The sequence below is a fragment of the Protopterus annectens genome, chromosome 6.part0 (assembly GCF_019279795.1).
Source record: "Protopterus annectens isolate FY-2018-M chromosome 6.part0, PAN1.0, whole genome shotgun sequence".
NCBI classification, from domain to species: Eukaryota; Metazoa; Chordata; order Ceratodontiformes; family Protopteridae; genus Protopterus; species Protopterus annectens.
Window position 1 is genome coordinate 1,427,836,646 of NC_056737.1, and position 14,451 is coordinate 1,427,851,096.

At 34.9% G+C, this 14,451-nt stretch overlaps 1 protein-coding gene across 1 annotated transcript in view; it reads right to left on the minus strand.

Annotated features, from left to right (window-relative positions):
• LOC122803987 overlaps nucleotides 1–14,451 on the minus strand; it is a 1,320,195-nt gene that overhangs the window by 285,233 nt on the left and 1,020,511 nt on the right. Inside the window, exons 3-4 of the mRNA XM_044073667.1 lie at nucleotides 13,160–13,420; nucleotides 1,087–1,371 (exon numbers count right to left, since the gene is read on the minus strand). Of these exons, the coding sequence (XP_043929602.1) occupies nucleotides 1,087–1,371; nucleotides 13,160–13,420 (546 nt within the window). The remainder of the gene's footprint in view (nucleotides 1–1,086; nucleotides 1,372–13,159; nucleotides 13,421–14,451) is intronic.

Sequence of the window (14,451 nt, forward strand, 5' to 3'; positions counted from 1 at the left end):
TTTTACTCTCATTCAAGTTGAACTACCAAAAGTATAACCTTAACCTGTTCTTCTGTCTCAAAAAGCAATATTAACTTTGGCAATTTTTGAACCTAAATTTAGGCACTTGTTGCACATTTAAAATTATTATTTGTATCCCTTAAGCTTTTCTCTTACCCTGTCACTTTTTTACATTCCTCCCATTTCTTTCCAAGTATTACTTTTTGTACACATTGCTATTCTTTCAGTACAGATTTTCTGAGATTTTTAATAATGCAAATTAAGATGTAGACACATACATAGACATACGTGCACGTCTAGATATTAACATGGTGAAATACTTATAAGTTGATATTAATAGGTATTGCATAGCAGAGTAATGTAGTGTTTGTTACAACATAAGTAAAATAGTCGAGTTTACATTTTTGCATATTGACAAATCTCCCATGTTGTGTTCATAATAAATCCGATGATCAGTAAGATGAAACTTAAATATGGAACTTTCTCTTTGATCATCTCTGTAAATAGCCTCTGCCAAATAGTGGTTATGTCCACTATGAAAAAAAAACTAAAATCATGCACACATATAGAAGTAAAGAAATACATAAAAGGGCATTCAGATGTGTTACATTCTGACAAAGTGCATCATTAGTGCAAGCAACATGTTACAGATATAATGTAATAACTTTCCAACATACTAATGTATGTGTAACCCTGGGAGCAACAATAAAACCTTTTTTTTGTAATTAGTTTATTTTATTAACAAATTATGACCCATTTGTCAACAAGACACCTGAATTCAGTGGTGCATGGAATCCTTGGCATAAATGAATTGCCTGACAAAACTTTCTGTCTTTGGGGGATAGGAGAATGAATCCTAGGTCATGTACAATAAGTTGTTCATTTGGTCATGACTTGACCACTACTCTATGCTCATCAGTTTTATATTATATCCTGGATAATATATTATTACTTTCTGGTTATTAACTTTAATGTTCAATTCATCCATTTATTCTAAATACTCACAATGTTGCATTAATGAGATGTATGTGTTTGGCAAGAGAAAAAAAAATCAGCAAAATATTGATTGTTGTAGTGGACACTTACCATTCAGGATTAAAGGAACATGAGGACTTGTCTTCTTGATTCTGAATAATGAGCTTTTAACTTCACACTCACATTGATAAAAGCCTTCATCCTCTCTTATAGCATTCTGAATGTCATAGTAAAACGCAGAGTCAATTGAGGGTCTGCTCATTTCTGTTATCTGTTGCGTATTTTTATGCAGTGCACACTTAAATAATTCGTAAGTACTACATTTAATTGTCACACTTGTCCCAGATCGAGTTTGTCCATGGATTATTACTTCAATATCTGGCTTTTTCAAATGCCCTGCATATAAAACAAACACAAACATATCAAATGTGCTTAATAAATAACAGCTAATTTTTTCACTAATAAGAGCACATTTCTGCCACTAAGAATGTTCTAGAGTTGTAATATGCATCTTTAAAACATAGACTTTGTTACAGGAAGTAAATTCTTGTTAATTTTCTATACTAGATATAAAACAGGTTAAGCACAACAAGAGCAAACTTTAAAAACATACTGAATATTTCTTTACTACAGAATTGTGGCATAATTTGCATGAAGATTCCTGCAGAAAGGAGCAATCAGAGATTCAAAGCTACGGGACAGAGAGAGAGTTTCTGTGTACGAGAGAGGGAGAGAGAAAGAGAGAGAGAGAGTGCATTGTTACACACTAAAGTGCACCTGAATCCAGCTTTCCTTATTACTACTATTTTAATAAGGGTGAAGCCAGTTTTCACTGAAAGCTGGGGACTTTGTTAACTATCTGGTAACATGAGTTGCCTAGTGTCAAACATTGTGTGTTTTTGTGTTTATCTTACATTTGTGGACCTAGAATGTTCAAGTCGAAAGACCATGTTCATGGGGGTTTTAAAAAGAACATCTGCACTAGAAAAGCAACATCAAAGACAGATAAATTAAGTAAAACATATGAACAATGAATCAAATCATATATATGTATATATTTATATATAAATCAAATGATCGGAAGCACTCCAAAGTAACCAAGAATCAAAAAGCAAGAGTGCTGGTAGCGTAGAGAGATAAAAAATGAACTTCCCACAATAAAAAGATAAATAATTTATTCCAAACGGCAATAAACAGGAAACCACATAAACGCCTTATATTCCACCTTGCGTTTTCGTCCACATTCGTTGGGCTTCATCAGATGCCAAATCTGAATTCTTTAATTGCATATATACTGCCTTTAAAAACATTTAACCAGTAAAATTCCCTCATTTTATTCAAATGAACTAATAAACATACATTTAGGCTCATGAATATTAACCATATACTCTTCATTTTCCACTCATAAATTTTACCATTATTAAAATACATCTATTAAACTCTTTATTAAATATAAATCATGTAAATACTTTTCAATAAATACTTCACAATAGTTACCTTAATAAAATAAAACCTTTGTAAGTTTAAAATGTTATAAAATATAGGAGAATTGATGCTTTTTTAAGGGATGTTTATTTAATTCCTTTTGAAACCTACATTTTCTTAGGAAACAGTGCCACCTTCTGTCATATGGAAATAGTCCATGTATCTTGTCTTCTTTCACAATTTGGCAGACCTTAATTTTAAAAGTGGTAACATAGACAAGTAATCATTTAGCCCTGGGGTTTTACCTGATTCTAAAGTTACTTGGCACCATAATTCCTTGTACTCTATTTTCTTTTCACATGGGCCACCCCGATGTAATTTTTAATTTGTTCCAGAACCAAAAAGAAGAATTTATAACCTTCATATACTTTAGAATGTTTATTGGCGGTAATTTTGATGCCGGTGACCTGGAGGAACTGAATGGTGGAACATTCAATCCTGAAGCCACACCAAGGATTTTTGGTTATGAAAGTGCTATGGAATCTATTACAGGAGATAACGGCAACAAAGCTAACATCAAATCGCCGACCTTGGGTCAGGCAAATTCAGGTACTTTTTCTAATAAAAGACTAAAAGAGACAACTGAATGGCTAAAAGTCAATTATTGCTTTGAGCTGGAAAATGGAGGTCCTCAGGGGCTGCATAATTCTGAGTCTTATTGTGAAAAGGTGGACAAGATTTCAAAACTAATGCTTAAATACAGAACATTATGTATTGAAAATGCATACCTTACAGAATGTATTAGCAGGAACATTGTCCCAAAAGGTTTAAGGGTATAGAAATACCCTAATATTGTACAGATGGGCTCAGCTTTCCACAAAGAATTATTGGAAGTATTTAATAAATGTGGTCTTGATGTTTTAAAATTAATTATTAAGGAGAATGGTAGAATACAAGAAACATTGCAAAATGAAATTGATGAACTTGACGTATATTAAGGAAGACCTCATTTTTGGGATTAAGGAAGAAAAAGAAAAATATTTTAAAGTAAGAGGTGAAATTGATGGCAAATGTGATGAGTTAATGAATAGAAAAGTGAAAAAACTAAAGAGGGACATGCAAGAATATGAGAATAATATTAGCTATCCCAAACCACCATATATGAATAGGAAAATCTATGGACCTAAAGGACAGGAGAAAGATAACAATCAAAATAATGAGCAGAGTTTTGGTGGATGGGATGAATATGATTACAACTCAGAATTTCCCCCATTAATTATGGAAAATAGGTTTATCAATAAGCAAATACAATATAATGAAAATTTTCAAGTGGGGGGGGAGGGGGAGATATTAGATACACATACCCCTGTCCCAAATGAAGAAACGTCTGACCAGGAAGTGGAAGTCGAAGGATTTAAAAACACCTATAATGGTTTTTCGATTTACAATTTCAGCAATGTCCCTTTGGTTAAGGAACATTTCAACCTTTTGGGCAAGGGACTCAAATTTATCCCTTATGTTAAAGGAGACCTTACAAGAACATTATTGGATATTAAATTGTTTTTAAGGAAAGTAAATTTAGAAATGTTAATTTCAAAAAACAATACAAAAAATACAGCTAATACTAATCAAGTTTTAGTAAGAAAAACTACTTTCAATCCCCCAATGCATCCACAATTAAAACATTTGGAAGATATTTTGGAAAAAGAAATTAGGGACTCACAAAGGAAAATTAGATATAAGACGAACCTCAGTAAGGAAGAAAATGAAATTCTGGATGAATTGAAATCTAACTTTAACGTCAGAATAATGAAACCAGATAAGGGTGGGGGGATTGTGATTATGGACATTATACAGTATGAGGGGAAAATGAACCAGACTTAAGGATGAAATCAAATACACTTGTGTTTCCAAGAATGAAGTCAATTTGGCCTATAATAGGATAGATATGGAACTAGAAGATATGGTCCATGAGGGCACTATTGATAAAAAAATGTATACCTATTTGAAGGTTGAAAAACCAAAAATCCCTATTATTTTTGGAATCCCCAAGATCCATAAAAATTCTGAGGACCCCCCACTTAAACCGATAGCATCGGCTGATGGCTCGAAAACGTTGCCTTTAGCAAAATATGTAGATACTAAAACAAAGCATATTTGGGTCAGTAATAAAGTTATACTCAAGGATTCCTGGGATTTATTAAGAGAAATCACTCCAGATTTATATACTGAGAACTTATTGCTTGTCACTATAGATATAGTTGACCTCTTTTCCTCCATACCTTATGTGACAGGAATGAAAATGTTTGAGGACATTGTTTTTCAGGACAAGTGTTTAACCCACAGAGAAAAGGTAGCAAGCACAGGATTTATGGAAATGGTCCTGAAAAATAATTTCCTGTTTTTTAATGGGGATTTTTTTCGACAAACTCAAGGGGTGGCCATGTCTGTGCTCATACCTTTGCAAATTTAGTTCTGGCTAAGTGGGAGGAAACATATGTCCTGAATTTGAAGTTTATTTCCTGTTGGACCCTATATCGTAGATTCTTAGATGATATAGTTATTTTTTGGACAGGGAGTAGTCAAAAATTTGAGGAATTTATGGAATATATTGGTAAAACCACAGATTTCCTCAAATTCACTTATAAAACATCTTATGGTACTTTACAATACTTGGACCTAGAAATATACAAAGTAAATAATATATTAGAAACTAGGATCCATAGGAAAGCTATTTTCTGTAATTCTTTCTTTCACTATAGTAGTGCACATCCTGCACATTGTAAGAGGAATATAGTGAAAGGACAATTTGTTAGGGGGTCCCGCATGACTAGTATGGACAGTGACTTTGTTATTGAGTGTAATTTGTTGGAGAAGATGTTCATGGAAAGGGGGTACCCCAGGGAATTTGTTAAAAATATTAGGTCTGAGGTGGAAAATGGTAGCGTCAATAAATTTAAGCCAATTAAGGGGGGCTATAAAATGTAATGAAAATAATGGACTTGAAAATAAGGATATGAATAACACTGTTGATTATCAACAGGCACATGTTTTAGAATATAATGCAAAAAATTACAATACAAAAGCAATTTTTCAGAAAGAATGGGATAGATTTGTCTCTTTCACAGATTTAGAGGACATACCTAGGGTAACATCTAAAGTGGTTTATAAAAACTCAAGTAGTATAAAGGATATTTTAGAAAATAAGAACAAAAACAATAAAAGAAACCCATGTAGAGAAAATGGAAAGAAATTAGGCACCTACAAATGTGGACGGTGCAATCAATGTGAATATATTATAAATAAGGGCGAGGTCTTTTTAGAAAGTAGAGAACGATGGATAATAAGTAAAGGGTATTATAATTGTGAGTCTAAGGGGTTAGTATACCTTGCTATTTGTCACAAATGTAATTCCTTTTATGTGGGCAAAACAGAGAGAACCCTAAAGAGAAGAATATATGAAAATATTTATGATATATCTAAAGGAAAAGAAACTAACACACTTTTCAAACATTCTAAAGTATATGAAGGTTATAAATTCTTCTTTTTGGTTCGCGAACAAATTAAAAATGACATCGGGGTGGCCCATGGGAAAAGAAAATAGAGTACAAGGAATTATGGTGGCAAGTAACTTTAGAATCAGGTAAAACCCCAGGGCTAAATGATTACTTGTCTATATTACCACTTTTAAAATTAAAGTCTGCCAAATTGTGAAAGAAGACAAGATACATGGAATATTTCCATATGACAGAAGGTGGCACTGTTTCCTAAGAAAATGTAGCATCCCCTAAAAAAGCATCCATTCTCCTATATTTTATAACATTTTAAACTTACAAAGGTTTTATTTTATTAAGGTAACTATTGTGAAGTATTTATTGAAAAGTATTTACATGATTTATATTTAATAAAGAGTTTAATAGATGTATTTTAATAATGGTAAAATTTATGAGTGGAAAATGAAGAGTATATGGTTAATATTCATAAGCCTAAATGTATGTTTATTTGTTCATTTGAATAAAATGAGGGAATTTTACTGGTTAAATGTTTTTTAAAGGCAGTATATATATATATATATATATACAATTAAAGAATTCAGATTTGGCATCTGATGAAGTCCAACGAATGTGGACAAAAACGCAAGGTGGAATATAAGGCGTTTATATGGTTTCCTTTTTATTGTCGTTTGGAATAAATTATTTATCTTTTTATTATGGCAAGTTCATTTTTTATCTCTCTACGCTACCAGCACTCTTCCTTTTTGATTCTTGGTTACTTTGGTGTGCTTCTGATCATTTGATTCACAGTAACTTTTGCGGACTATTTATATATAAAGATATACAAGAACACAGAAAACTCCAAAACATGTACCATGATAGATCAAGCATTTATTATATTATACAAGAAACAAAGTGACACCAAATACATAGAAAAAGGAAACATCTTTTCTGCTGCACTACCCTTAACCTGACAAAATTCAGTTAAATTTTGACTAAATAGTGGAAGTATTATGGGAAGGCATTTTTTTTTTTAATTAAGAGGCGCATTAGGGCTAGGGGTGAGAGCAGGGTTAGGGTTAACATGCATTACTAAGGACTCTCCACCTGCCCACCATTGTAATGTTTGCTAACGGTAACTCTGCCCGTAACCCTAACACTTCCACTACACAAGACAGTTCTGGCACTCAACATACACACACACACACACACACACACACACACACACACACACACACACACACACAAAACACCTAGACCCTAAATTAACTCTTACCCTCCCCCTAAACACTCAAGATTGCCACAGTTTTTTTTTTCGTATTGTTCATCAGTAATAAAGGCTTCAGAGTTAACCATTCATGAGTATAAGGTGAAATAGCAAGCAAAATATTCCTGTTTGTAGGGGGGGGGTGCATTGTGCCTTATGCAGTTTCTGTGCATGCTTTTATATAGGTAAAACTGACAGGAAGCTTAAGTCATGTATATATGAACATTTGAGAGATATTATACTTAAAAAATAGACAAATCCCCTGTCAAAACACTGTGCAGAATATGAAGGACATTGTTTTAAATTTATAGTATTGGAAACTTTACACAAAACGAAAGGGATGGAGCATGTTTTTTATTATTAGAAAGACATGAATTGATCTGGTGGCTAACCTTGAATGCTACGTTTGCCAGTTTTGAATGGGCAGCTTTCAATTAGTAGTATTTTAAAACTTAAAGCACTGGAGAGATGATTTACGTGACTATTTGAATATATATGGAAGTGTTGTTTTTAAAGATAAACATGAGCATATATGTGTATATGTATATATTTTATTTTATGTAGAGTTGCTGTAAAAAGACTTTTATGGCAATTTTAATAATGAATTGATTGGGGGCGTGTCTTAGTATGCTTTTGTAATGACTGACATCTTAAAGGGGTGTTTATAAAGCTGAAGCGTTGATGCTGATGCTTTTATCTGAGGAAGTATCTTTTTGTATGAAACAAAAGCGCTTATTTCTTTATGAATAAATAATTATTTGTACTTGCCAAGGTCACTGTGGATTTGATCAGAAATAACATCTGTGTGGAAATACTAAGCTCTGTTTTTGCAGTCTGTTTCCAACTGGAATGACTGAATTAAATTACTTTCTCTTCCTGGAGACAGATGGACTCTTCCATTTTGTGAACAGGTGTTCTTGGCGTTTGTATTTTGTTTGTTCTACTTTTTTCCTATATATTATTGTAACCTAACAAAATTCTGTGCTTGCAATTTCCTTTTCACTCAATCCTGATCACTGAAAGTTCTAACTCCAAGTGCTATAAAATAAATTAAGAAAGGAATGATTTCACAGGGGGTCAAACCTCCCTGCAACCTACTCCCACTGCTATATATATATTGATATAGATATAGATAAAAATCTAAATCTATACCTATATCTATACATATGCTATCTCTGAGACAGCACAATACCTATGAAAAGGGATAACTCCCCTCACCCCAGTATTCCATAATCCACAGCCACAGAGCTTAACTTGCTCTGTTTTTATTCTACGATCTCATTTCCTGCAATGAGGTGGATTTGACATACAAGTTATTCAATGAAAAGGCCAACCATAAATCTGACTTGCATGTGTTAAATGATAAGAGAAAGCTCTCAGTGAAGTCTGCATACCTGTTTACAAATAAAAGCAGAATGTTTTCAACTAGTTTGTTTTAAATATTTCATGTTGTTACACATATTCTTATTTTTTAGTTTAAGAAACATTGAAAATCTAGGTTAGAGTATTGTCACTGTTTAATATGTAGATAAGTAAGTGAATACATTGGTAGTTAAGGTTAAAGTTTGTTCAGATGTTATCCAGTAGGCTTTTGGTCTGCTTTTTGGTGATTTGCTTAAACAGAATGATAGATTGCTTAGAGAAGTGACAGAAGTTTCATTGTTAAAAAATCATCTGATACTTTAGGAGGGTTCCTTGTGTTGCCACAGATGTCATTTAACATGTGTATGTCAAAAGCATTTGACTCATTATGTTGTGGGAATATTTTTGGTGAGGCAAGAACATTTATTTATTTTTTTTCTAAAATTGCAGTGGGTGCTTAAATTGTGATGATTGCATTAACATACAGTAATATAGTTTGGCTTGATTGATTTTAATGTGTATTGATTTTTTTGAAGTATTCATACACGTTTCTCATGAATTCATCATCTGGGTCCATTTTCCATTCCATCCTGGCAGAATGCTTGCATTTTAATTAACCTGAAAATAGGGACATACCTACAAAAATAGATGCATCATGTGCAGGAGTAAATCAGGCCTGAAAGTAGCAGCATTACCCCCCCCCCCAAAAAAAAAAAAAGACAGAGGTTTATTTGGACTATGTTTTTAAATGTGGTAATAGAGCTTGCTATGCTATTACAATATGAATTAAACACAGTTTAGATAACTCTCAGTTGTTTCATCAGAATTTTCCTATTATTTTTAGATGCAATTTATTTATTTATTTATGTTACATTTGTTTACCCAGAAAGTCTGACTTGGAATGAATCAATTTTCAGTGGAGGCCTGGGGAGAAATACTCCAGACACGTCTTTGCAACATGGCAGGAAACACGATCACCCAGAGAAAACACACAGGAATGCAAGGAGAACATGCAGACTCTGCACAGAAGGCAACTCAGCTGAGAATTGAACAGGAGAACCTCTTCCTGTGAGGTGACAACAGAAACTGCTGCACCACTGTACTATCCTATTTGCTAGATTTGTGCTCTAGGAGAAAAAACACCCCACCATGTACATCTCCTGACCCACTGACTATAAATTGATAGTACTTACTAGTTATGGTAGGTGGAATCCAAGAGTGTTCTTTTTGCCACATTTCAGTAATGGCCAAAACTTTTGGGTCATGGTGACTTAACCAGGATTCTAGTTGTGTTCATTTATTGTTTACACCATGAGAAATTAGACATGTAATTCACAACAGTTTCTTACTCGGCAGTATATTGGCATTCACCAAGGAGGAAAAAGACCAATTAGTAGCAGTAGGCTTGTGTTCAGCTGTATGTAATCTGCTGGCAGTAGAAGTAATATTATAGCAATAACCCATGCCTGGGTGTGGGTAATGCTAAATTTACCCACGGTTGGCGTGGTTTCGTCCCAAGGGCAAAGCCTGAGGGACCAAACAAAGCCAACCGTGGGTAAATTTAGCATTACCCACACCCAGAAGTGGGTTATTGCTATTATACCATGACATTATTTAAGAAAAGAAACTATTACTTTTCTTAAATAATGGCATAGTATAATGCCTGTTTACTGGCCTTCTGCAGATGTCTGGCATCCGCGGCAGTTCTGATGTACTGCATGCGCAGTACATGAGAGCTGTGGGCAAAACGGAGAAAGCAAGATCTCCGTTGCTTTTTATAGCTATGTTAAATGAGTTTAACATAGCGAGACAGTTTTAAAATAAGCAACGGAGATGTCCGTTGCTTATTTTAAACTGTCTCGCTATGTTAAACTCATTTAACATAGCGAACATAAAAAGCAACGGAGATCTTGCTTTCTCGTTGTTTTTAAAACACTGTCTCGCTATGTTAAATGGGTTTAACATAGCGAGACAGCTTTAAAATAAGCAACGGAGATCTCCGTTGCTTATTTTAAAGCTGTCTCGCCATGTTAAACCCATTTAACATAGTGAGACAGTGTTTAAAAACGAGTTATACTAATGGAAAAAAGTCCGGGCGACCGGACCTTTTTCCATTAGTATAACTCGATTTACAACGGGCACGCTGGCATATCAGCGAGCACGTTTTGGGGGGATCATGGTATAATGTAAAATAATATGATTTTGTGGGATTTAAAGAAAACTGTAATTGTAGCACAGGGACTGCTAATTGTTATAAGATTTTATTAACAAAAGGTAACTTTCCTTTCTAGTTAGTCTATGGAACACATATCAGGAAATACATTTGGTATGCCTCACTTTTTTTATTACCCTGAAAGAGGATGATGACATTTTAGTATATGTTTGTTTTTTAGTAATGGTGAGTATGAGTAAAATTAATTGAATGCAGAGAAAGGAAGGGTGTTTTGGCATTGTAGAAATTGAAATGGATGTGTAGTATAGCAAAATGGTATAAATACAAATAAAATTTGATAATATTTTTTTTCTTTTTTTATTGCAAGCAGAAGTGGTTTCAACAGAAGAGTGTTGCAAGACTAAGACATAATGTAGGGAGACTATAGATTTAAATTCAACTAGAGTGATGTAGGGATAAGGACATGAGGGTAATAAAGTGGGCTTCCAATCAGTAAGCTAAATGCATCCAATCAGCGTGTGCACATGCAATGAATTTCAGCAGGGAGACACTCGGTGTGCTCAGGTAAGAGAACAATGCAAAAGGATAACTGTTCATCCATTTGAAAAATAAGTATTAGTCAAAAAAACAAAAAAAAAACATCTGGATACATGTGAGGAACTTGTTAAGGACACAGGCTGCTTATTCCATAAAACTTCTGTAAACAAGATAAATATGGCATATTGATACACATACACACACATACACACACACACACACACACACACACACACACACACACACACACACACACACACACACACACACACACACACACACACATTGTATTATATATAGATATGTTACACACACACACACACACACACACACACACACATTGTATTATATATAGATATGTTACACACACACACACACACACACACGCACACACACACGCAGATACACACGCACATACACACACACACACACACACACACACACACACACACACACACACACACACACACACACATATATGTGACCAAATGGTCAAACAGTATACTGACAGTAAAACAGATGTGCAGATATATCGAATGCACTACTGACCCTATCTACCTACCTACTATTCAAGCTGGATGGGTCTGATAAGCAATATTTGGTTGAAAGGGTAGTAAATAACAATGATCAAAGGAGTATTTGGTAATGAACAGCCCACTCATCTTCCTTTTACTAAACAAAACAGCTGATACCCACATTTTAGTTCATACCATTGTTGCTTTTCCAGCCTTGCATTTTTTATTGTTTCTGATGATTTTTTGGCTGCATATAATTTACTGTTTCCCCTGCTACACTGTCTGAGGTAATACTTTTTGCTACTTAATACAATATGTCTTCCTGGCAGTGGCTGAAATAGGGCCTTTGGGATTAGTACAATACTTAGGTCGGCAAACTTAATATATAAGTAAATAAATTCTTGTTGCTAAACACTGTAGATTAAAGATGTACAGTGTCTAAGACCTGATTACATTTATTTGCTAACTGGATAAACTGTAACATTTTATTATGCCATGGTTGGTTGGCAGTTGATTCAGTGTTATTTTGAAAATATCTTCAGGACATTAAACTCTGATGGCTCAGCTACTATTTAAGTAGTTGACCTGTTCGATCTAGCCTTAGTGATAACAGTAGGAAACAGCTCCAGTGAAAAGCCTATAGCTTGTCATTAAAGGATGACTTTCACTTGTATCTCTTGAGCTTAATTCTCACATGTTTGAGCATGCTGCTTTGAGACGGCATTTGCTAAGAGTTTTGTTAACTTCTTTCCCTTTTAGAATAAAATTGATTTACTCACTTATCAGTAAGTTCTGGGTGGTCTGAGGTAAGTGAACCTCGTGGAAAGAGAGACACACTGATTAATTGAAATTTTTCTCCAATGTGCACAGATATCGGACTAAGAATAATAAAGGTTTTTGAAGTGTGGGGGATTTGTCCCTCACAAAAAAATGTTTATTTTTGTGGCACACGTGGTTGTACATAGAGCAGCTGAAATAACTGTATTTACAGAAAACAGATTGTCAAACAGTCAGTGATGAGCTCTTGCGACTAGATAAGCATGATGTGAACTTTTATATGAGTGTACATTGTAGATTTGATATGAATGTTTAATTTCATTGTCCTAGATGGTGAAGGATAGCTGCAGTATTGGCTGAAAATACCATTTAATAACTGGTAATTTGACACTGGGGTTTTATGCAACATGCTGAGTTTGGGAAGTTTGAATATTTATTTGGTGAAATCAAGAAATTACAGTTTTGACTTACAGCACGCAGGTAGTTCCAATAATAGTGGTTATGCAGCTAGCAAGGGATAAATGCTGAGGGGGTGTCACAGTGCTTCAGTATTAGAATGCAATGCTGTAATAGCAGTAACTTGCATTGTGTATAGGTTTCTCAGTAATAGTAAAACCAACAAAATGCTACTCACATTTTTCTTCATTAGTAAGAACAGAACTGTGACGAGTCCATCTTGATGCTTCAGCCACGTAACACGAGCAGCTTAAATTATTCCGAGCAGATGGATGTCCAGTGCCAAAAAGACAGATACCAGATAAACAATTCATATAGAACAGGTAAAGACCACTTTGAAACAGAACACATTTCTTATATTTATACCTGCTGTTCTCGCTGGCACAAACAAGTGCCCCAGTGTCTTCATCCACGTATATTTGTGGTTCATCTATTTGATCTGCAATAATGAAGAAAAAAAAAATTCTTCACATTATTGAGAAAATAAAATTCCTGAGGAGTCAAGAAATGTTTTGGTACCAATTTTTAAGAATAAGGGTGATGTGCAGAGCTATACTAACTACAGAGGGATAAAACGGATCAGTCAAAGCATGAAGTCATGGAAAAAGAATAGTGCAAGTGAGGTTAAGAAGGGAGTGATGATTAGTGAGCAACAGTATGGTTTCATGCTGGAAAAGAGCACTACAGATGCAATGTTTGCTTTGAGGGTGTTGGAGAAGTATAGAGGTCAGAAGGAGTTGCATTGTGTCTTTGTGGACTTAGAGAAAGCATATGACAAGGTGCCTAGAGAGGAGTTGTGGTATTGTATGAGGAAGTCAGGAGTCGCAGAGAAGTGTGCAAGAGTGGTACAGGATATGTACGAGGGTAGTGTGACAGTGGTGAGGTCTGCAGTGGGAGTGACAGATGCATTTAAGGTGGAGGTGGGATTACATCAAGGATCAGCTCTGAACCCTTTCTTATTTGCAGTTGTGATTCACAGGTTGACAGATGAGATCAGACAGGAGTCCCCATGGACTATGATGTTTGCCAATGGCATTGTGATTTGTAGTGAGAATAGGAAGCAGGTTGAGGAGACTCTGGAGAGATGGAGATGTACTCTAATGTATATATGTGAATGAGAGGGAGGCTGCAGGAATGGTGAGCATGCAGAGAGTAGAGTTAGCGAAGGTGGATGAATTTAAATACTTGGGATCAACAGTTCAGAGTAATGGTGAGTGTGGATGGGAGGTGAAGAAGAGTGTAAAGGCAGGGTGGAGTTGGTGGAGAATAGTTTCAGGAGTGATTTGTGACAGACGAGTACCAGTAAGAGTGAAAGGGAAGGCCTACAAGAGGGTTGTGAGACCAGCTATGCTATATGGGTTGGAGATGGTGACATTGACAAAAAGGCAGGAGTCAGAGCTGGAGGCGGCAGAGTTAAATATGTTAAGATTTGCTTTGGGTGTGATGAGGATGGACAGGATTAGGACTCGG